The sequence below is a fragment of the Oncorhynchus mykiss genome, chromosome 6 (genome assembly GCF_057628025.1).
Source record: "Oncorhynchus mykiss isolate SJ-2025 chromosome 6, ASM5762802v1, whole genome shotgun sequence".
Lineage (NCBI taxonomy): Eukaryota > Metazoa > Chordata > Actinopteri > Salmoniformes > Salmonidae > Oncorhynchus > Oncorhynchus mykiss.
In genome coordinates, this window is record NC_143027.1 from 26,165,658 (window position 1) to 26,189,873 (window position 24,216).

General features: G+C 40.3%; 1 protein-coding gene and 1 long non-coding RNA gene across 7 annotated transcripts in view; one reads left to right on the forward strand and one right to left on the reverse strand.

The window, feature by feature from the left end:
• Window positions 1-260: 260 nt before the first annotated feature.
• pbx3b (pre-B-cell leukemia homeobox 3b) overlaps window positions 261-24,216 on the reverse strand; it is an 88,448-nt gene continuing 64,492 nt past the window's right edge. Inside the window, exons 4-11 of one of the 6 annotated variants that reach the window (XM_021605862.3) lie at window positions 19,098-19,288; window positions 17,647-17,782; window positions 16,672-16,701; window positions 10,404-10,569; window positions 9,722-9,799; window positions 9,168-9,280; window positions 7,604-7,693; window positions 261-2,418 (exon numbers count right to left, since the gene is read on the reverse strand). In XM_021605862.3, coding sequence (XP_021461537.2) covers window positions 2,326-2,418; window positions 7,604-7,693; window positions 9,168-9,280; window positions 9,722-9,799; window positions 10,404-10,569; window positions 16,672-16,701; window positions 17,647-17,782; window positions 19,098-19,288 — 897 coding nt within the window. In that variant the 3' untranslated portion in view covers window positions 261-2,325. The remainder of the gene's footprint in view (window positions 2,419-7,603; window positions 7,694-9,167; window positions 9,281-9,721; window positions 9,800-10,403; window positions 10,570-16,671; window positions 16,702-17,646; window positions 17,783-19,097; window positions 19,289-24,216) is intronic. The other 5 variants (XM_021605864.3, XM_021605869.3, XM_021605870.3 and 2 more) reach the window with 5 other exon arrangements.
• LOC149982821 (uncharacterized) lies at window positions 23,410-24,089 on the forward strand. The gene is made up of 2 exons (XR_016496941.1): window positions 23,410-23,548; window positions 23,917-24,089. It is a non-coding gene; the product is annotated as an uncharacterized LOC149982821 (long non-coding RNA).

The window sequence follows — 24,216 nt, forward strand, 5'->3', positions numbered from 1 at the left end:
ATGATCCCTTACTGATGATGTCACTTGTTAAATCCACCTCAATCAGTGATGATGAGACAGAATAAATAAGGATTTGTAAGCCTTGAGACAACTGAGACCTGGATTGTGTACAGTATGTGTGCCATTCAGATGGTGGGAGTTGGGGGTGCAACAATATTAGGAAGGTGTTCCTAATGTTTGTTATACTCAGTGTACATGGGGAAAGACTGTTAGTAGTAATGTATAAACAAACAAATGAATAATAATAATAATAAGAGGAATTTCTGTCTTGAAAGCAAAAAGTTTATTCATGTTTGAAATTACACAACTACCACAAGGAAGACTTTTCAGTCCAGGGTGTGGTCTGGTTAGAAAGAAACACTAAACATTTGTAATACATTAGAATCACTGCCACAAATCATTTGTCATGACTTTTCTGTTTCAGAATCACATACAATACAAAAAAGACAAAGAAAGTTTGAACCCTGTCAAACAGAGCTTGAAATGTACAGTTCAGAATACTGAAACCTCTATGCATTACAGTTTTTATGTTTTTTTGCGTGAATTAGTAACAAGATGACAAACATTCAAAATGTTCTTCAGTATTTACAACAGTTTTACTGTTTGGTGTTAATTTATGACCAACATTCTCCCAACCCTCCCTCAAAATCCACCAACCAACAATTTTGCACCTCCCTCTTATTTTTATGTTACTGAATTTTTTCACTATTCTTAGTATTAATATTATTGTTAACATCATCAATGTTCTTGTTTTTGTTTTTTACAGTTGCAACAAAGCAACTTTGTTTTCTTAAAAGATTAAAATATACATTAGATTACATGAACAAAAACAAAGAGTTAATTACAAGATAAAATCAAAACAACTAAATAAAAATGTTAAATAAAAAGTAAAAAACTATGGTCGTGATATTGTTTAGAGGTAGTAAGTGAGCACTCTAAGCTATAGAAATGTTGAAAATCTATTGGTTTCTATGATTTTGAATGAGGTAATAAAGCTGTGTATTGATTTCGTGGGATGTATAAATACTCTTAAGCTATATTATATACAACATATTTTGTGTGACTGGTATCTTGTCACATGCCAAAAGGAAGTGCTATAACTGGTTGGATTTACGGTTAGACCCATGACTATGTCAACCCATAGCAAGAACAAAAACATATTTAAATATCACATGACTTTCATGCTTTTCTATGTTTGACAATCACCCCAGTCTTTTTATGCTTTTGTTGTTGATAACTGTCAAATATGTTGCAAGTTTGTAAAATACAGAGTTATCCCATTAGCATTGTCAATTAACTTCTACTGTCAATTACTTCTAACGCATTTCAAACTGGTGGTTGTAAAGCAAAACTAATATTGAAAGTAACTCTCCCAAGCTGCCATAGAGTTTACAATGGGAGCTTTATTTAGTTGCTGTACAACATTACAGACAAACATCACTCCTGGCATTCAGTGATAGAACCGCTACGTTGTTAGTCAATATACGGAAAGAGACCAAGAAACAAGGAAATATATACAGTACCAGTCAAAAGTTTGGACACAACACAACTGATTGGCTCAAACGCATTAAGAAGGAAATAAATTCCACAAATCAAGGTACACCTGTTAATTGAAATGCATTCCAGGTGACTACCTCATGAAGCTGGTTGAGAGAATGCCAAGAGTGGGTAAAGCTGTCATCAAGGCAAAGGGTGGCTACTTTGAAGAATCTCAAATTAAAAATATATATTTGTTTAACGCTTTTTTGTTACTACATGATTCCATATGTGTTATTTCATAGTTTTCATGTCTTCACTATTATTCTACAATGTAGAAAATAGTAAAAAGGAAGAAAAGCCCTGGAATGAGTGGGTGTGTCCAAACATTTGACTCGTACTGTATATATATTGCATTTCAAAACCAAAACGTTTTAGAATAACTATGACAACACATAATGTCATCCACTCAGCACTGGGAATAATTTCAGCTTGGGAAAGATAATTTCTTAAATCAATTGTCAATTGAAATGAATGTTGCACAATAAAGAGCTGGGTCTTGTTTGATTTGTACACTACGTGCTTACCCCTTCAAATGACAAACATAACTATAGCAATGGTGAATTATAATCATGAGACTGATGAACTTTGAGTGACAACTTCACTGAACTACCAAGAAAACATCAGGTGTCCACATTGTAGAAAGTCATTGCGAGGGGAGTTGAGGACTCTGGTAGATGCAGCAGACAATTAGTTCTGAAAAAAAAGTTTTGTTTATCCTCTCTGGTTGGTCAGTCAGTGAAAGTTCAGGCTTTACAGCTTGGGGATCAGATGCATCGATAACAGAGATCAATTTGAGGTATCAGAGTGCACACTTCCAGGTCCTTCTGTTGGGGAGATTACAGCAGATGGAGTAGTTGTATCGTGCCATCCCCCATTAGCCTAGGAAGGAAGCAGAAGAGAAGGGATCACAATTAAATACTTAGTAATATAATATCTCACTACAAATGAAGAAGTCCATGTTAACAACCTAATGCAGTTGTAAGGAGCCTCTATTTGTAATCAAGACCAGTTATTATTCCCCAATACATTTTTATGTGAGGGAGAATAAGATATCTTTGTACAATAAAATATATTTAGTAGAATACAGATAACCAAAACATAAGGTATAATAGTCATTCTCATTGTGTACACAGTATGTGTGTGTACGTATGCTCATTTACTAATTAATTCATAAAAAAAAGGTGTCACCTTTAGGGCTGGACGATATGGCTTAAAAATCATAGCTACAATTTTTACATGTTACATGTTACGTGTTACATATATTTTCATTTGAATTATTTTAAACATAGTTTGGAATTCCTCGTAAGCAAACATTTCACGGTAAAGTCAACACCAGTTGTATCCGGTGCTTGTGACATACAATTTCATTTGATTTTGATTTGACTAACTTCTTGCAGCAGGCATGATAGAAAATAAACACAGGTCTCATAAACAATCAGTCAAGCACAAGCCTACATTTCAGCCAGATAATCTTGATATTTAAAGTTGAGCACAATTGTATCTATTTGCTAGTTAACGAGTTTGAACAGTTGAATTGTTGTTAGCATGCTAGCCTGTCCACTTTGTTCAGATGTTGAAATCAAGCGGCCTACCTTATTTCTCAGAATGAGAACGAGTTGCCAATTCTTTATATAATTGTGTTTTATGTCAATTGCATATCTATAAAACACAAACTAGACAGCTAGTATAACTGCTGCTAGCGGGACAAACTGAGCATACATTTTCCACAATCATGTTAATTGATACTCCTGTTTTAGTAGCATCTGCTCTGCTCACAATTTGAGGAGTTGAGACACAAAGTCTATCGTTAGAAAGGTTAACTTTTCTATTACAGTAAAATGTCTCAATGTGTTTCTGTGTCCATATTCTGTCTGCAAATGGCGAGTTGAAACCGCTTGTCAGAGAGGAAGAAGTGCTCTCTCATCTTTGTTGTTGTGAGTGGCAGGGGGAGTGGCTTGGTGTGTGTGTGTAAACAGAGAGGAAGAGGCGAAGCAAGAGGTTTCACTCTCACTAAAATCTGTCCAAAATAAGCCCAATGCGTTTCTATGGGCTTATTTTGGACGTAAGCTTGTCACCTGCCTTCCCGCCTTTGGCACAACAACTCCCATTGTTAGGGTGGAAACATGAGCATCTCGTCATTAGATACAGATCTCAGATGTAAATCGGAAGGTGCACACAGCACAGAGGAGCAAAAGACACAAGACCAAAAATACATTATGAGAACAAGCGGACATAAATGTTCATAAAAATAATTTTAAAAAAGGATTATTGCCATACAGGTATTTGGAATATTGCGCAAAAAGATGCATTAGAATTCATTGACTTAATCTCCCATCCATAGTCTCCTTTGATATAGTATAACTGCCAAGCAAATGGGCATTCTCTGCGTTATATTAGGATTAGCAATGAGACTCATTGAAACAAATTGGCCTCATGTCTCAGCCAATGGGGGCGAACTCTGAAATCAATGTCCAATCAGATTTCAGCAGCTTGTCGCTACATATTCTTCTGTCAGTCAGGAAGAGGGAAGGCTGGGGCGGGGTGAGGTGGAAGTGAGTGGAAGTGACAGGGCAGGCCATTTCCAAGAGAGCCAGTCTGAGCCAGCCTTACTTGGCTTGGCTCGCGGCAGGGACTAGCCTTTGCTGGATCACCTCCGTCACGTCAACAAAACAAAAGGTTAGCGTATGCTCATTTACCTATGATGCACTTCATTATCAAAACAATTTGTCTGCATTACCGTAAACTGGGAGCTCTAGTACTCATGTGGCTCATTGGTGGAATTAGTATTTTGATGATTTAGATCGCCTGGAATAGGTCAATAAATAGCTATAGCTGGTCTGTGTTGTCACAATGTCAGTACTACATTGAAATAAGAGTATTGCTGGATGAGAAGGCCTCTCCATCTCTTGAAATTAATTATTCAAAGCATGTTTTTTTGTTGCCTGGATATTTTTCCTATTTTTGCAGGTGCCCTTGTTGTCATTAATGTTGGATTTCAGAGCATATTCTCATGTGGTGATTAAGTGAGCTCTGGCTTAAACAGTGAAGGAAAGTGAGAAACCTTGTGGGAGAGTGTGAAACACTTCAGTTGAGCCTGCTAGAGGTTGACACTTCTTCTAAAGGCCTGCAGGCTAAAAGGTGCTCAACAAAACCAAAATGACAGCAAGCTGTGTCTGAGAACACTAATGAAGGCCTGTGTTATAGTTTAGCAGGAGAGTGCTTGCTTACATTGTAAACACCACAAAAAAAACAGTGTGCTCCTTTAATGTTCTTCCAAATACAGTTGAAGTCGGAAGTTTACATACACCTTAGCCAAATACATTTAAACTCAGTTTTCACAATTCCTGACCTTTAATCCTAGTAAACATGCCCTGTTTTAGGTCAGTTAGGATCACCACTTCATTTTAAGAATGTGAAATGTCAGAATAATAGCAGAGAGAATGATTCATTTCAGCTTTTAATTCTTTCATCACATTCCCAGTGGGTCAGAAGTTTACATACACTCAATTAGTATTTGGTAGCATTGTCCTTTAAATTGTTAACTTTAACTTGGGTCAAACATTTCGGGTAGCCTTCCATAAGCTTTCCACAATAAGTTGGGTGACTTTTGGCCCTTTCCTCTAGACAGAGCTGGTGTAACTGAGTCAGGTTTGTAGGCCTCCTTGCTTGCACACGCTTTTTTAGTTCTGCCCACACATTTTCTATGGGATTGAAGTCAGGGCTTTCTGATGGCCACTCCAATACCTTGACTACGTTGTCCTTAAGCCATTTTGCAACAACTTTGGAAGTATGCTTGGGGTCATTGTTCATTTGGAAGAAAACCAAGCTTTAACTTCCTGACTGATGTCTTGAGATGTTGCTTCAATATATCCACATAATTTTCCTACCTCATGATGCCATCTATTTTGTGAAGTGCACCAGTCCCTCCTGCAGCAAAGCACCCCCACAACATGATGCTGCCACCCCCGTGCCTCACGGTTGGGATGGTGTTCTTCGGCTTGCAAGCCTCCCCCTTTTCCCTCCAAACATAACGATGGTCATTATGGCCAAACAGTTCTATTTTTGTTTCATAAGACCAAAGGACATTTCTCCAAACAGTACGATCTTTGTCCCCATGTGCAGTTGCAAACCGTAGTCTGGCTTTTTTATAGTGGTTTTGAAGCAGTGGCTTCTTCCTTGCTGTCGATATAGGACTCGTTTTACTGTGGATATATATACTTTTGTACCTGTTTCCTCCAGCATCTTCACAGGGTCCTTTGCTGTTGTTCTGGTATTTATTTGCACTTCTCGCACCAAAATATGTTCAACTCTAGAAGACAGAACGTCTCTTTCCTGAGCGGTATGACGGCTGCATGGTCCCATGGTGTTTATGCTTGTGTACTATTGTTTGTACAGATGAACGTGGTACCATCAGGCGTTTGGAAATTGCTCCCAAGGATGAACCAGACTTGTGGAGGTCTTCAATTTTTTTCTGAGGTCTTGACTGATTTCTTTTGATTTTCCCATGATGTCAAGCAAAGAGGCACTGAGTGTGAAGGTAGACCTTGAAATTCATCCACAGGTACACCTCCAAGTGACTCAAATGATGTCAATTAGCCTATCAGAAGCTTCTAAAGCCATGCCATTTTCTGAAATTTTCCAAGCTGTTTAAAGGCACAGTCAACTTAGTGTAAACTTCTGACCCACTGGAATTGTGATGCAGTGAATTATAAGTGCAATAATCTGTCTGTAAACAATTCTTGGAAAATGTACTTGTGCCATGCACAAAGTAGATGTCCTAACCAACTTGCCAAAACTATAGTTTGTTAACAAGAAATTTGTGGAGTGGTTGAAAAACGAGTTTTAATGACTCCAACGTAAGTGTATGTAAACTTCTGACTTCAACTGCATGTATCCAACTTTTATACAATTAATTGGGACTGGAGTGATTGTCAAGTTTGAAGAAAAAAATTATAATTGAAACAGTTGACCAAGGTTCATAATGTCGAAAGTATTCGGTTTATCTCTTTGTATTACTGAAAATGTATTTTATATAATTTTATATGATTATGATTATTATATGATTATTTTAGACTGTACATATAAACTCATTATATTCAAATGCCTCTCAATAACAATAGCTGTCATGATGGGAAGCTGAAGATAACTGAGCCTTCACTGTACCAACCATGGCAACATAAAGACAACAAATGGTAATATTTTCTCTCTGATATTGCTAAGGGAAATATGTCAGAAGCCATTTCTCATCCTCCCTCTGCTTCTCTCTTTTCTTGCTCTCTCTCATCAAATAAATGAATCTTTACTCTGATGGCTTCAGATTATGCACTGTATTATAAAAAAAGCACCATATCAGGCCTCATCAAGGAAGATGGAATTCACGTCTGTAAAAAGCTGCAGGCGATCTCACTTTCATATTTTATCATCATGATAAGGATATGGCAATGTCTCTGAAGCATTTCAAAAAAGCTAAACCAAACATAGATAAACAACTAAAAGCCTACTCATTTCATTTTGGTTTCAGTCACATAAGGTATTACAAGATGTTAATAAAAGCAAAAACAGGGGGATTTTATTCCACCTGCACTATGATCTATGTGTACTTTATTAAACTATGCTTTTATCCTCCTGCAATGAAAATGTACCAACATACCTACAATCTCTGATCTCCTGTGTCACATGTTCGCTTCATCCTTTAAGAAGCTCAATCATTTGCTATGGCAGTGCTGAATGGAGTTTCTCACTTCCCTGGCTTACTGAGCTCAGATTAGCCATCTATTCTTACTATGTTCCTGACAGCCTAGATTTCCATAAAACCTTTTCTAGTAACATTCAAAACTTTGTTCTGAGAAAAGGAAATGTATAACGGGTCAAGAAAGAAAATAAATGATTTATTTGTCTAAGCATTTACTTTTATCACACAGTTGGAAGCAAGTCAAGGTGAACTGTATCCGAGCTTACTACTAACATACTGTGACTAATGTTTGCAGTAGAATGGATCCAGTTTGGACAAGGTCTGCTCAAGGTATAACCACTGTCTACAGAAAGAGGAAGCAGAGACACTTACATCCAAGCCGTGTGGACTGTACATAGTGTTCCCCCCTAGAGCTTCACTGTATCCTGCCGTCTGACTGATAACATGGCGCAGGGTATCCACCTGATGGGAGAGAGAGGGTGGGCATGGCTGTCAACTCACTATGGCATGGGGTTTTACATTAACACACATGCTCAATGCCATGTTTCAAAACATACAAAACTTACTCCATGTGGGAAGGGACTACGAGACACAGACAACACGTTAACCAGACTAATCTCTCCATGATGTTATGATTGGTGTGTGCACTTTATGAAACCATGGCAGCTGGAAGATGGGTTGGTGGTGCTGTTGTTGGGAGGGGGGGGGCACCCTCAGCACCCCTACTTCCTGCAACTATGTCCAAAACCATTCATCTCTAGTTCTGATGGGGACATCTGACATGTTTATGGATATGTTTCTCTTTGCCAGAAGATACTGACCCTACCGTTACACTTGTTTACACTGAGCTGCATTGGGGTCAGAACACAATCATGGTTACATTAAGACACCAGGGAGCCGGCGCAAGATACTGGTCGGAAAACGTACCTCAATGCAGGGATGGGATATGCCACTGTACTCCAAATTTGATCTTTATCCATACTGATACACCGACAAGAATGAAATGCTTCTACTTTTCGGGGAAAACTGCCCTTTTCATCCTCAATGTTGGCTAGCATTTTGGAATGGCAGTGTCAGCCAATCAGCTCCTTTGTTGTTCAACGTCACATGCCATTCAATAATGGCTGATGTGGCTAATGCTAGCTAGAATGAGAACAAAAAGGGCAGGTTTCTGGGAAAACTAGTACTATTCCAATCTTCTATATGGAGCAGTGTGGATAAAGGTAACACTTTTAGTACAGTGGCATATCCCATCCCTGCATTGAGGTACGTTTTCCAACTCATATCTCACGACGGCTCCATGGTGTCTTTATGTAACCATGATTGTGTTCCGACCCCAATGCAGCTCAGTGTAAACAAGTGTAACGGTAGGGTCAGTATCTTCTGGCAATGTTTCTCTATGTCTGTCTCTGAACCTGAAGAAATAACATAATGGATGACAACAACAGCAACAAAATGCAACACAACCAAAATGAGACAAAGACAGGAAAGAATACAAGACAGGACTGTAGGGAGAATACAATACAATAGAACCCAACACCAACCCATGAGCTCAAGTCAAAGCCAAATGCATTCACAAAATGGGAATCTTCAATCTAGTCAGTTACAGAGATTAAATAAATACATTTTCTGGAGCATTTTAGAAATAATTGTTGATAGCAATGGGGTGGGATATTTTTAGGTAAGCCAGAATATTCCATCCAAAGCGAATTACAGTCAGTAAACACTTTCAATGTTCTGAAAATAGACAATGGAGCCCACATTGTCACTTTTACAGTAGAAACTGTGACACAGGGAATCTGAGCTGGCCCAATGTGGGAAGCATGTCTTAGTTACTGTACTTCAAGACTGCACTGTGGACGGCTCAGCACACAGGCAAAACCGGGACGGCTCTGTGCATTTGCACATAAGACCTGTCCCTGTTTGTGGCTCCTACCTGTGACTGCACATTGGCTCCGACTTGTGCCCCTTGGTAAGAATCCCCATTCAGAGACTGCATGCTCAAGAACATGTCCCCAGAGTTTGGGAGGTTAAAAGAACCTGAAGAACCTGGAAAGGGAAGATGTAAGTAGCTGAATAACTATATAGAGGGCTACGAGGAAAGAGTACATACTAACTAAACACACACACACAAGCACACAGAGAGACACAAACACACTCTACTGTACATACACAACAACCACTACTACACTCAGTTACTAGATTCCCAAAAAGCAAGCAACTACAAAAGGAAGGGAAGCAAGGAAACACATGATAAAGTAGAGGATAGTGGTCATGTCATAATTCTGAGGAGGGTATTCAGATTGTCCACAAAAAAAGGAGGCAAAACAAATGGAATAAAAATCACATGAAACAAACAGTGATCCAACATGTGGCTGATCGCTTTAAGCTCCCATTTGTTCCACATCCCTAACTTCCTATCTACTGTTAGTGGGGAAATATCATATACCAATGACAAGGACAAAAATAAGCTTATGAAAAGAGCAGTACCAGTAAACATGTTGGTTAAAAGAGTGTTTTTGCTCTCTGCAGAGTCCAGCTGAAATTCTTCATCTTTCATCTGGAATCCTGGGTGCAAGAAAAAGGGGACCACTTCAAATAGCTATCGCTTACCAGATCACATCCCCTTGTCAGGTCAGCCAAGTCCAAAATCACAGTCATTCTCCTGGACCATACATTGTGTTGGATGTCTTTGTACTGTCATTTGTGAGTCCCATTATTCATTAACAATTGTGTGCATTGCTGTTGTTATTTCACATTGGTGTAACCTATACAGTCTACTCTAACTGCTCCCAGCTATTATTTTCAATCTCTCTTAGAATAAAATGCACTACCATACAGTGGAGCTACAGTTTGACAAATTAGAGGGGGGGCTGAGGAAAAGTCAAGGGAAAACAAAACCTCAGTGACATCATTTTGAATTGTCTTTTTGTCAGATACACATCTGTTCTCGGGTTCACAAACCAAGAATGCACTCTTTATGCATGAGTTTGCTTGTCTTATTTGGCATCGACTGTATCAAAGACAGGAGACTCTGTGATCCCAAGGCTGGGAGCAGTGCCTGTCACTCCTGCCTGTGTGAATGGTGCGTGAGTGGGGGTTGAGCATGGGGGGCTGGGGTCTGAGGGCTGGGGGTGGATGGCAGAGTTAGGGCCTGCACAGGGGTGCCTACCGGAGTTGGGTGTGGTAGGGGAGTTGGTCTGGCTGTTCTGCACTGCGGCGGCCACTGCATGCGCTGCTGTTACTGCAGTCTTAGCAGCGTACAGGTTAGCTTCTTCCTGGAACTTGCCTATGTTCTTCTTGTACCGGATTCTCTTGTTGCCGAACCAGTTGGATACCTGGGGGAGAGAGCAGAGGGAGAGCCGAGGTGTCAGACGTCAAGCAGCCAAGGCACTGTGCACTGAGCAGTGTGATTGTTTCAAGATGTCACGTTTGGGTCCATCAAGTACTCAATTCCCAGCCCCTGCAGTAATGTCCACTGGGTATGCAGGCTAATTAAGCAATAATCAGGAATCACTTGTGCGTTATCATAGAAAGGAGCATGACATGCTCTCTGTTTGTCTCTTGACAAAACCAACACACAAGGGGCTGCTTCTCTCCCACAACACACACTGAACATTTCTCAGATTGTATTACATTGCCAGGCCTAAGGAAATAAGTTCTGACATGTTATGTGTAGACTTGCTTGCTACTGCACTGGTGGTAGAAGTTGCTTAACAGATACACAGATGAATATTAATGAAGATGATTTCTTAGTCCACCAGTGCAGAGCATCAAACCCATGTCTGGCCACTGCACATTCAGTCAGCCAGGCTGCATAATACAGGACGCAGGCATTGTGGTGCTATGATGAGGTCAACGAGTTACAGTGAGGCCTACAACACAACGTTCATGAGGAACTTTTGTGTCCATATGAAATACAATCTCAGGGCAAAATGTTTGCTGTGTCTCTATTCATTGAAACTCTATCATCACAGTTTAGCTATCACTTTAACAACATGCTAACATATACATAATATATAATAATACATGCTAACATTAAAATCTGTAAAAAGTGTAGCTTCTATAATTAAAAAGTGCAGTTCCTATATTACTATTTCTAAATGCTTATATTTGTATTATATCATTATGACTAATACTACAGTATTACAGCACAGTGGCAGAAATAAATCGTTCCAACCTCATGGTAGAAAGAAAGAAAATAAATGAATAAACGTTCCAGGTTGTGAGGGCTGGCTCTGCAATAAGAGTGGAATAATAAAGAGATTAGGGTTGTGTTTTAATAGGCCTATAAATTAGAGTGGCCTGTCGCCGTGCTATGGCTCCCCTCAGCTCCTGCAGCCTTCTGCCGGACCAGCCAAAGAGCATCTGCCCCTAATGAAGCTTTATTTCATTTCCACCCCTGCGCTTACATTTTAATATCTCCAGCAACCCGCCAATGCTGCAGCATGCGCAAACCAACTGGATTTGCATGACATCAGATCGTTTCTATCCTGCATGTCTCTGTGCTTCTAAATCTTTAATATCTAGGCAATTAAAATGAATGACCATTCAGGCGAAGCCACTGTTGGCAGGGTTTTCTTGACATCAATTGTTTAATGTGTTTACCTAGAGGTTAAACTAACAAGCAAGGTTTAATTGGAAGCAATGAAAGCCCTAGCCATCATCCTTTTTACTTAACCTGCTTACAGTGGCTGTTAAGGGCAGTGAGGATGCAGGCAGTCTCAACCTTTGAGCCAGATCACAGCACTGCAGAGCATAAAAACCCCTCTCTGAGTGGTATCATTATTGGGATATTACTGTGAATATATATATATATATAAATATATATATAAATATATATATATACATATATATGTGTGTGTATATATATATATATACATACAGTAATATCCCAATAATGATACCACTCAGAGAGAGGTTTTTATGCACTTTTATGCATTTATATATATGTTTTTATTTATATATATATATATTACTGTATATATTTAACAGGAAATAAAAACATTACCATGCTTTGAGAAATCACTTTAAGACAAATACAATGGCATTGTTATATTTCAGAAAATGTAGAACTATAATGCCTTTAATATCAGTAATGATTCTGCGGTACAGTACTTGGGCTAACATTTAAGAGAGCTAAAACAAAGCATAGGTAAAAAGAAGCCTCCAGACAGCTCTCTAAAGCCTCTGGCCTGTTTCATCTAATAGTTACGACTGAGTTGAGCTGCCTGTCTGTCTGCCTATGTGTGTGTGTGTGCTGCTGGGTAATGGCTGTAGCAACCTTTAATCGATTCTTTATGAAATGACATGGAGGACCGAGGCCGTACCTGTCTGCTTCAATGGCATCTATGGGCCTCACAGCGCATCATAATGGGGCGGCAGGGTAGCCTAGTGGTTAGAGCGTTGGACTAGTAACCGGAAGGTTGCGAGTTCAAACCCCCGAGCTGACAAGGTACAAATCTGTCGTTCTGCCCCTGAACAGGCAGTTAACCCACTGTTCCCAGGCCGTCATTGAAAATAAGAATTTGTTCTTAACTGACTTGCCTGGTTAAATAAAGGTAAAAAAAAAAAAAAAAAAAAAAAAAAAAAAAAAAAAATAAAGAAGTCACTTATCAGCAGCGCTGTTTTAACACAAGGGCCACAACATAATGAAAACTACCTAGCCACACCACAGCCAGACACTTTTGTGAATCCCATCTACATGGCATTATAGTGCATAATAAACACAATGATAATGACAATGAGCTTGGATTAGCAATATATGAGAGGCCTTTGAAAAATGGTTATAATGGTAATCACCATGGTGACTATCGCTGGTTTTGGTTTTGCTATAGTTCTACTGGGGCTGTAGTTCTACTGGGGCTATAGTTCTACTGGGGCTGTAGTTCTACTGGGGCTATAGTTCTACTGGGGCTGTAGTTCTACTGGGGCTGTAGTTCTACTGGGGCTGTAGTTCTACTGGGGCTATAGTTCTACTGGGGCTGTAGTTCTACTGGGGCTATAGTTCTGCTGGGGCTGTAGTTCTACTGGGGCTATAGTTCTACTGGGGCTATAGTTCTACTGGGGCTGTAGTTCTACTTGGGCTGTAGTTCTACTGGGGGCTGTAGTTCTACTGGGGTTATAGTTATACTGGGGTTATAGTTCTACTGGGCTATAGTTCTACTGGGGCTGTAGTTCTACTGGGGCTGTAGTTCTACTGGGGCTATAGTTCTACTGGGGCTATAGTTCTACTGGGGTTATAGTTCTACTGGGGCTATAGTTCTACTGGGGCTGTAGTTCTACTGGGGCTGTAGTTCTACTGGGGCTATAGTTCTACTGGGGCTATAGTTCTACTGGAGTTATAGTTCTACTGGGGTTATAGTTCTACTGGGACTATAGTTCTACTGGGACTATAGTTCTACTGGAAAAAAAAGTTCTCAAATATATTTGCTTCTGATTATTGATAGAAATAATGAACTCTCCAGTATTCAACATTGTGTTACATGAATGCTTGAAATATAAAAGTATTACAATCAATTCAAAAACAGAATTGCTTTTGACAGATCATGGGGAAATTCTATTGAATATATCAGTTTGTGAAGACCTGGTCAGTGTTATTCTATTATTCAGGACAAGTTGTTATGACTGTGTTTAACCACTGTACGGTGTTGTTAGATTGCACAGCCTCAGCAGTGTTAGCATCCTCTACCCTGGGTATTAAGGGACCACTTCCCCTGGTCACACACATTTTTCTCCTGCCCACTCAACTCTGGCTTTGGTGATTCACAGTTGAGCTAAACATTGTGTAAATGCAGGCACCGTACGGTAGGGACCACAACCCAATCCACAGAACTAATTCCCTTTTATCTTGTGACAGACTGTGCATTCAATTGACTTCCCTGTGTAGTGGGAGCCAAGTTGAAAGACTGAATTACCTGACCTCAGCAGCTGCATCAAAAGGAGCGATTGTATAATGGTCATGCAGACTCCTTGCAAGAACACGACACCGGGTTTGTTCTCAGTGACCCACTAGAGGGGGCATGTAACAGTAGTTAATAATTCACTAACATTTCTACCCCACTCCGGGTCAATACACTGCTCTTGTCATTGAAAGGGAATAGATGATCTTTCCAAGATCTCAATACCACTGGATTCATAAGGTCTTCTTCGGGAGACTCTTTAACGAAACCTAAAACATGGGTCTTAATTACACAGACGAAGGTAGTTTCAGTGGCCATCTTGCTGCTAATATTATCAATAATAGAACAGAGAACATGAATACTTAACACCTTAACCCAAGGCATCCCTCGCCTAAATATATAATGACCTGAAATATTGATAAGTGTGAAGACTGTGAGCTCTGAAATTGGTAAACACAGATTGTGGTGCTGAATCGGCCCTGTGTTCTGAGCTTTCTCTCTCTCTTTTGTCCGTTTAGAGGGCTGCCTGTCCCTGTCTGTGCCCTGGGAGCAGAGTGCCCCCTCACAGCAGCATTGTCTGGAGATTATATCAATTATGGCCCCTGACACATCCATAAACACTGACAGAAACCACTGCCGTCCAATCCCACACCTTTATTGTCACACATGCATACTGACAGAGTGAAATAATAGAGTAAGACTGCATCCTGAATTTAGAGGGCCATTGCTTCATGAACTGAGGTAATATCTTGAACAACAGAATTACAGATGTAGGATCTTAACTTTAACACTATTTTGGTGCTGAGGATTTTCCTGCAGATCAGGACATGCAAACTTGTCGAGTATTCAAGGTTTTAAAATGCTTCTAAAGTTTGTAATATCCACTTTAAAATGTCAGACTTGATTTTCCCTAAGGAAAAATTTATCAACCACTACAAAAAATGTCCATGAATTATAATACAAATAATAATTCACATTTCCTGTTGATGCAGGATTATTTTCCTGCTGTAGCAAACTGGCTCAAATTATACTGAACAAAAATACAAATGGAACACGTACTGTCAAGATGCATCTGTATAATGATCACTCTGTTTAATCAGCTTCTTGATATGCTACACCTGTCAGGTAGATTATCTGGACAAAGTAGAAAGGCTCACTAACAGGGATGTAAACACATTTGAGCACAACATTTTTGAGCAATAACCTTTTTGTGAGTATGGAACATTTCTGGGATCTATTATTTCAGCTCATGAAACATGGGACCAACACTGTACATGTTGCATTTATAGTTTTGTTCAGTATATGCTCATGCAATGAAACACACACTCAGTTCCCTCTAGTCAAAGAACAATATTGGCATTGTGTAATGTCCACCTAAACCTACTTAGTCAATCCATAAATCAAAGCAGTAGATTCCACCTAGACATCTGTGATAACCATCAGACTGATATCTAATGCTTATTGATTCACATATTTATACTACAGTCACTGTAGTGTATATGAAATAAAGTTCTATAAGGAAGTATACAAAGGTACTGTAATACTGTACATAATGCCTTCCTTAGTGAACAAACCTCACCATTGATTTTGAGAGTATCTGGAAATACCCAAACACGCCATTATTGCCCATTCTCTGGAGTAACTCTTCTGACTTCACCAGGCTCTCCTATGCTTGGGTAAGACAACAAACTCAGAGAGGACTTGACATAGTCTAACTCACTAAGACTGAGCCAAAGCACTACAAAGTAGTCAATAGGAGTGGCTGCAGTGGACTAGGGTTGTCAAGGAGAACCCTGCTAATGGGGCTTGAGATGAGTTCAAGTGAATTCTTAAAAGGCCTCTTATTTCTGGACTGATTTGTTCTCCTGGGAACTCCTACAGTGCCCTGTTAAGTCAAGCACTCAGAACAGAGAACTGTTCCACTTGTGAGGGTCAATGCCCACTCCTTCAACTAACATGAACCACACTGGCAGAAAGCAGAACATTAGACACACGCTGCATGTTCTAAAACCAAGAAGGACATAACTAGCAGACGATCTACAACTAACAAAAAATGCATACTGTGTAGAAAACAAATTATTTGTGTAATATAAATAACAAAAAAGTAAAATTATATGACATGAGACATCAAAACCAACATATAATGTGGTGGTATGGTTGTTGTCTTTAAATGGTATTTAGCAATCATAAAGAATGATCAAAAGTGCGCTGAAAAAACAATGAAAATGTTGTATGATACCTAGTCTTGGCATATGATTTGCTCACCCAATATTGTGTGATATTCAACAGCAAAATAACACACATTCTATTTATCACAGTGGAACTTGCTTGGTGCCAAATTTACAGTAAAGCTGTAAGCATGGTACGCCTACATTAAAATAGCATCAGACTGATTTTGAATGCCAGGATATCAGTCCATTTGTGTGAGGAAGGGGATCTGTGTGCAGTGGTAGACTGTGAAGGTGCACATACAGAAACCAAGAAAATATACAAAAGAATGAAAACAACAACAGTGGATCAGGAGAAGTCATGACATACCTGTGATACTGTGATGGTGCTTCCCACCCCCTGAAGGCAAAAAAGAATGGGCTTTTACAGTATCTGACTCTGCATGACTACACTCAATATACCCCTCCACACCCCCTCCCCACAGACAAGAGAGAACATTGCAAATCAGTGTTTATTGTATAGGTAATTCTCAAATTGGAACAACCATGGATTAACATCTGAACTAGAATACACAAATCTAAATTATCCAAAGTTTAACAATAGTAGCAGAACAGAGTGAAGGAGGAGAACAATGCTGAATTGGTTTGGGTGTGGGGGTTGGGTGTGAGAGATTATATTGCCTTCAGGTTAACCCATCTATTAGATAAAAGGTCAAGTGGGAAAGTCACATAAATTGTTTGTAAAAAACAAAATGTTTATTGGGTGAAGCAGTGTCGTCTGCATGTACAAGTCTAAGCCTGAGCACTGTGACTTCACATGTACCTTAAACATCATATGGATTAACTGGATAACCTATACAGGTTGACATCCAGCCACCTGGACTGATTGAGCAGACAGAGAGAATGACAAAGAAAATGGCAGGAGACCCAGAGTGGACATCTATGGAGGACTAACAGGCCCAGAGTGGACATCTATGTAGGACTAACAGGCCCAGAGAGGACATCTATGGAGGACTAACAGGCCCAGAGAGGACATATATGGAGGACTAACAGGCCCAGAGAGGACATATATGGAGGGCTTACCCACTGTAGGCCTCTGATTGCGGCCAATATTAGGACGCTGACCTCCCCTCCCCGTGGCCACTGCTGTGATAGGCTGAACCTGCCCTAGCTGGGGTGTCATTAGGCTCAATGTCAAGGTAAGATAAGGACATTGTTCTCTGATAGTGTGGCCTAGCCGTCCTTCCAGAATGGTCTTGAGTTGCAGCCAGGGGCCTCGTATACTGCCTTTTCTCCCCTGAATACCCACCAGCCACTGCGTCTGAGATAAGGAAGCTGCACCCACCTGGGATACTGTAATGCTGCACTTTTTGGCCAACTCCTCTTTGGCTTCTTCACTGGGATATGGGTTGCTGAGGTGCGAGTAGAAATACTCGTTCAAGATTTCCGTCGCCTGCTTGCTGAAGTTTCTCCTTTTCCGCCTGAATAGTGAACAAAATGAGAGAAAGGCCAAGGAAGCTCATTAGCGAAACCAGCATTAACTCATCCATTTGGATCGGACAAATAGCACAATCAATCTCACATAAATGGTGAAAATAATGAGGAATGGGGGTCTCAGGAGCGGAATATTGTGTCCTCCTTTCAGCACCATCCTCATCAACACACACCAAGCCATCCTCCAACCGCTAAACCCACAAACACACACAGAAACACACAAACACATACATTGCTTAATTTGGTCTGTTGGTCTCTGATCTCCAGGCCAAGCATGTAATGTGTAGTGTTTAGCACAGCAGATGGACAGGCTTGGTGATGGAGTACTAGGCCCAGTTGCATCTCGTAACATTATAGAAATCAAGACATGCCCAGCTAAGCATTGTTCCTAGAATGCCACAGCCCCAGGGAACTCCAGTGGGAACAAATCCCCTCTAACTAGATCTGGGTCTTCTTTACCCCCCCCAGGGCACTACTTATCATGTTATTGAGTATTTGCTGCTTATTTTACCTTGTTTAATACACGTCACACAAGCAAATGGGCAGCAACTGTGCATCTGCTTGGTTTCTGCTTCCTCCCACTCTCCTTAGAGCTCCACTCAACAACAGGGAACTCCAGTGGGAACAAACCAACTCTAACTAGATCTGGGTCCCTTTCTACCCCCCAGGGAACTACTTATCATGTTATTTAGCATTTGCTGCTTATTTTGCCTTGTTTACTGCACTTCACACAAGCAATGGGCAGCAAATGTGCTTCTGCTTGGTTTCTGCTTCCTCCCACTCTCCTTAGAGCTCCACTCCACAAACGGTTTGTGATTACAGTAATCCAGAACACCTGCTGATTACATATGACTTTGTTCCCACTTCATTTAATCTAACATGCTTTCAGGTGATAGCGGATGATTATCTTGAAAGGTGGCTGTAACACGTAACACGTGCGCTTTATGGCAAGATCATCTATGAATATTTGCAGGGTACTGTTTGGAGCTTTATGTTGTTGATTCGTTTTTCGCAGATATAGAAGTACATTTTATAGGAAGTGTTGTTATTACGATCATACAGTATGTCTCCATATAGTTCTGTCTCTGAGTGCCTTCCTACTGTATGCTCCAGGATAGAAACATTGGTTTTGTGGGTCTAGAAACATTGTTTTTGTGGGTCTAGAAACATTGATTTTGTGGGTCTAGAAACATTGATTTTGTGGGTCTAGAAAACATTGCTTTTGTGGGTCACGGTCTAAGAAAGATTTTGGAACACAGAGACACACAGTAACACACATGCACGTCATACATACACACTGACCTGGCATCAAGGAATCTAGAGCGCAGGATCATGACGGCCTCACAGGTGCTCTGCTTGAGCTGCATCTGGATGGAGCTGAACTTGCGGTGGATGATGCCAACCATGCGTTCTATCTCTTTGGGAGAGATGGGTCGCGTGCGGGACTGCTCCCTCAGCAGGTTCATCACATGGGTGGTGAACTCGTTACACGCCTGAAGAGAAATCACAGAGCCCAACCCTGCCCTGTTAGTACCCTCCTGGCTAGTATCCTTTGGTTAGGAACAACTTTCAGTAGCTGAATGTGTTTATTAGCCTTCTCCCTTAGTTAAAAGTATCTTCACTGATCGTGCTTTTGAAAAACACAGCCCAGTATTTATACGACTGCTGAGCACTTCAATTACTTAGTTGGTGAAGTCATCTATAAATGCAAATGCCGATTTGCAATTTGGCTTTGGCCCAGCACAGAGAGAATTTAAACAGCTTTTCGTTAAACCAGTAGTTCATACATGATTAATTAGAATAACTCATTTACGTAGTGCACACTTTAGCTCATTACTCTGAGTAAAATTCGTTAAGTATTTACATTTAGATAATTAAAACCTGGAAACACCCCTAAGAAAGATGCATTCACTCCAGGCAAAGTGTTGTGTGTCCTCTTCTCCCCTCCCTCCTCTCCTCTCCTCTCCTCCTCTCCTCTCCTCTCCTCTCCTCTCTCACTCCTCTCCTCTCAGAGTGCCGGGAGTAAATTAGTCTAATTCACCTTGCTGCACTGCTGAGGCATCAGTGTTCCAACTTTCATTTTCTCTTATAATGTGTCTGTTTTATTGCTGAAGCTCAACATGGAACCTGAATGAGTTGATCATATTCTCATTTTACTGAGACGACTACATTACTTAGACTACATAACTCCCCAGACTTAGTTAACCGAGTTACCTTAGACTTACAGTGGGGCAAAAAAAGTATTTAGTCAGCCACCAATTGTGCAAGTTCTCCTATTTAAAAAGATGAGAGAGGCCTGTAATTTTCATCGTAGGTACACTTCAACTTTGACAGACAAAATGAGGAAAAAAATCCAGAAAATCACATTGTAGGATTTTTTATTAATTTATTTGCAAATTATGGTGGAAAATAAGTATTTGGTCACCTACAAACAAGCAAGATTTCTGGCTCTCACAGACCTGTAACTTCTTCTTTAAGAGGCTCCTCTGTCCTCCACTCGTTACCTGTATTAATGGAACCTGTTTTAACTTGTTATCAGTATAAAATACACCTGTCCACAACCTCAAACAGTCACACTACAAACTATTCTATGGCCAAGACCAAAGAGCTGTCAAAGGACACCAGAAACAAAATTGTAGACCTGCACCAGACTGAATCTGCAATAGATAAGCAGCTTGGTTTGAAGAAATCAACTGTGGGAGCAATTACTAGGAAATGGAAGACATACAAGACCACTGATAATCTCCCTCGATCTGGGGCTCCACGCAAGATCTCACCCCATGGGGTCAAAATTATCACAAGAACGGTGAGCAAAAATCCCAGAACCACACGGGGGGACCTAGTGAATGACCTGCAGAGAGCTGGGACCAAAGTAATAAAGCCTACCATCAGTAACACACTACGCCACCAGGGACTCAAATCCTGCAGTGCCAGACGTGTCCCCCTGCTTAAGCCAGTACATGTTCAGGCCCGTCTGAAGTTTGCTAGAGAGCATTTGGATGATCCAGAAGAAGATTGGGAGAATGTCATATGGTCAGATTAAACCAAAATATAACTTTTTGGTAAAAACTCAACTCGTCGTGTTTGGAGGACAAAGAATGCTGAGTTGCATCCAAAGAACACCATATCTACTGTGAAGCATGGGGGTGGAAACATCATGCTTTGGGCTGTTTTTCTGCAAAGGGACCAGGACGACTGATCCGTGTAAAGGAAAGAATGAATGGGGCCATGTATTGTGAGATTACAAGTGAAAACCTTCTTCCTTCAGCAAGGGCATTGAAGATGAAATGTGGCTGGGTCTTGACAATGATCCCAAACACACCGCCTGGGCAACGAAGGAGTGGCTTCGTAAGAAGCATTTCAAGGTCTCCAGATCTCAACCCCACAGAAAATCTTTGGAGGGAGTTGAAAGTCTGTGTTGCCCAGCAACAGCCCCAAAACATCACTGCACTAGAGGAGATCTGCATGGAGGAATGGGCCAAAATACCAGCAACAGTGTGTGAAAACCTTGTGAAGACTTACAGAAAACGTTTGACCTCTGTCATTGCCAACAAAGGGTATATAACAAAGTATTGAGATAAACTTTTGTAGGTGACCAAATACTTATTTTCCACCATCATTTGCAAACAAATTCATAAAAAATCCTACAATGTGATTTTCTGGATTTTTTTTCTCATTTTGTCTGTCATAGTTGAAGTGTACCTATAATGAAAATTACAGGCCTCTCTCATCTTTTTAAGTGGGAGAACTTACACAATTGGTGGCTGACTAAATACTTTTTTGCCCCACTGTAGATGACACTAATCCCTAGACATAGTTAACTTAGACTACACTGGGCCTCCCGAGTAACGCAGTGGTCTGAGTTGCAGTGCTAGCTGTGCCACTAGAGATCCTGGTTTGAGTCCAGGCTCTGTCGTAGCCGGCCGCGACCGGGAAACCCATGGGTGCACAATTGGCCCAGCGTCGTCTGGGTTAGGGGAGGGTTTGGCTGGCAGTGATGTTCTTGTACCATCGTGCTCTATTTACTCCTGTGGCAGGACGGGCGCAATGCACGCTGACACGGTCACCAGGTGTACAGTGTTTCCTCCAACACATTGGTGCGGCTGGCTTCCAGGTTAAGCGAGCATTATGTCGAGAAGCAGTGCCTCTCAGTTGGGTTGTGTTTCGGAGGACACACTGTTCTTGACCTTCGCCTCTCCCGAGTCCGTACAGGAGTTGCAGTGATGGGACAAGACTATTAACTACCAATTGGATACCATGAAAAAGAGGTTAAAAAATATATATAATAAATTATATATATATTTTTTTTTACTTAGACACTACTCCCCAGACTTAGTTAACTTACTAAGACTACACCCCAGAGTTAGTTAACGTAGACTTAGATGACACTACACCCCAGACTTTTTAGACTACATAACTCCCCAGACTTAGTTAACTTAAGACTTAGATGACACTACTTCCCAGACGTAGTTAACTTTGACTTAGTCCACATAACTCCCGAGACTTAGTTAACTTAGCCTACACTACTCCTGAAACTTAGTTAACTTAGACTTAGTTAACGAACCACAAAATATGTACGTTTCCAATATTACAACAAATATGTTGTTCCTGGTTTTGAACTCTAATAATACGTCTATGAAGCTTAAAGGTGTGATGTGAAGCTGGTTAAAGGTGTGATGTGAAGCTGGTTAAAGGTGTGATGTGAAGCTGGTTAAAGGTGTGATGTGAATCTGGTTAAAGGTGTGATGTGAAGCTGGTTAAAGGTGTGATGTGAAGCTGGTTAAAGGTGTGATGTGAAGCTGGTTAAAGGTGTGATGTGAAGCTGGTTAAAGGTGTGATGTGAAGCTGGTTAAAGGTGTGATGTGAAGCTGGTTAAAGGTGTGATGTGAAGCTTGTTAAAGGTGTGATGTGAAGCTGGTTAAAGGTGTGATGTGAAGCTGGTTAAAGGTGTGATGTGAAGCTGGTTAAAGGTGTGATGTGAAGCTGGTTAAAGGTGTGATGTGAAGCTGGTTAACCTCTTAGAGCTCTAGGGGCGCTATTTCATTTTTGGATAAAAAACGTTCCCGTTTTAAGCGCGATATTTTGTCACGAAAAGATGCTCGACTATGCATATTCTTGACAGTTTTGGAAAGAAAACACTCTGAAGTTTCAGAATCTGCAAAGATTTTGTCTGTAAGTGCCCCAGAACTCATTCTACAGGCGAAACCAAGATGATGCATCACCCAGGAATTAGCAGAATTTCTGAAGCTCTGTTTTCCATTCTCTCCTTATATGGCTGTGATTGCGCAAGGAATGAGCCTACACTTTCTGTCGTTCGCCCAAGGTCTTAGCAGCATTGTGACGTATTTGTAGGCATATCATTGGAAGATTGGCCATAAGAGACTACATTTTCCAGAGGTCCGCCCGGTGTCCTTTGTCTAAATTTGTGCGTAATCTTCAGGTGCAGGCATTTTCTCCTGGGATTCAGGAGAGAAAGCATGTGTCCAAGAACGATGTATCAATGAAGAGATATGTGAAAAACACCTTGAGGATTGATTCTAAACAACGTTTGCCATGTTTTCAGTCGATATTATGGAGTTAATTTGGAAAAAAGTTTGCGTTTTGAGGACTGAATTTATGGATTTTTTTTGGTAGCCAAATGTGATGTATAAAACGGAGCTATTTCTAATACACAAGGAATCTTTTTGGAAAAACTGAGCATCTGCTATCTAACTGAGAGTATCCTCATTGAAAACATCAGAAGTTCTTCAAAGGTAAATGATTTTATTTGAAGGCTTTTATGTTTTTGTTAATGTTGCGTGCTGGATGCTAACGCTAATGCTAACGCTAAATGCTAACGCGAAATGCTAACTCTAGCTAGCTACTTTTACACAAATGATTGTTTTCCTATGGTTGAGAAGCATATTTTGAAAATCTGAGATGACAGTGTTGTTTACAAAAGGCTAAGCTTGAGAGATGGCATATTTATTTCATTTCATTTGCGATTTTCATAAATAGTTAACGTTGTGTTATGCTAATGAGCTTGCTGATAGATTTACACAATCCTGGATACAGGGTTTTTTTCATAGCTAAACGTGACGCAGAAAACGGAGCGATTTGTCCTAAACAAATAATCTTTCAGGAAAAACTGAACATTTGCTATCTGAGAGTCTCCTCATTGAAAACATCTGAAGTTCTTCAAAGGTAAATGATTTTTTTGAATGCTTTTCTGTTTTTTTGTGTAAATGTTGCCAGCTGAATGCTAATGCTAAATGCTACGTTAGCCATCAATACTGTTACACAAATGCTTGTTTTGCAATGGTTGAGAAGCATATTTTGAAAATCTGAGATGACAGTGTTGTTAACAAAAGGCTAAGCTTGAGAGCTAGCATATTTATTTCATTTCATTTGCGATTTTCATGAATAGTTAACGTTGCGTTAT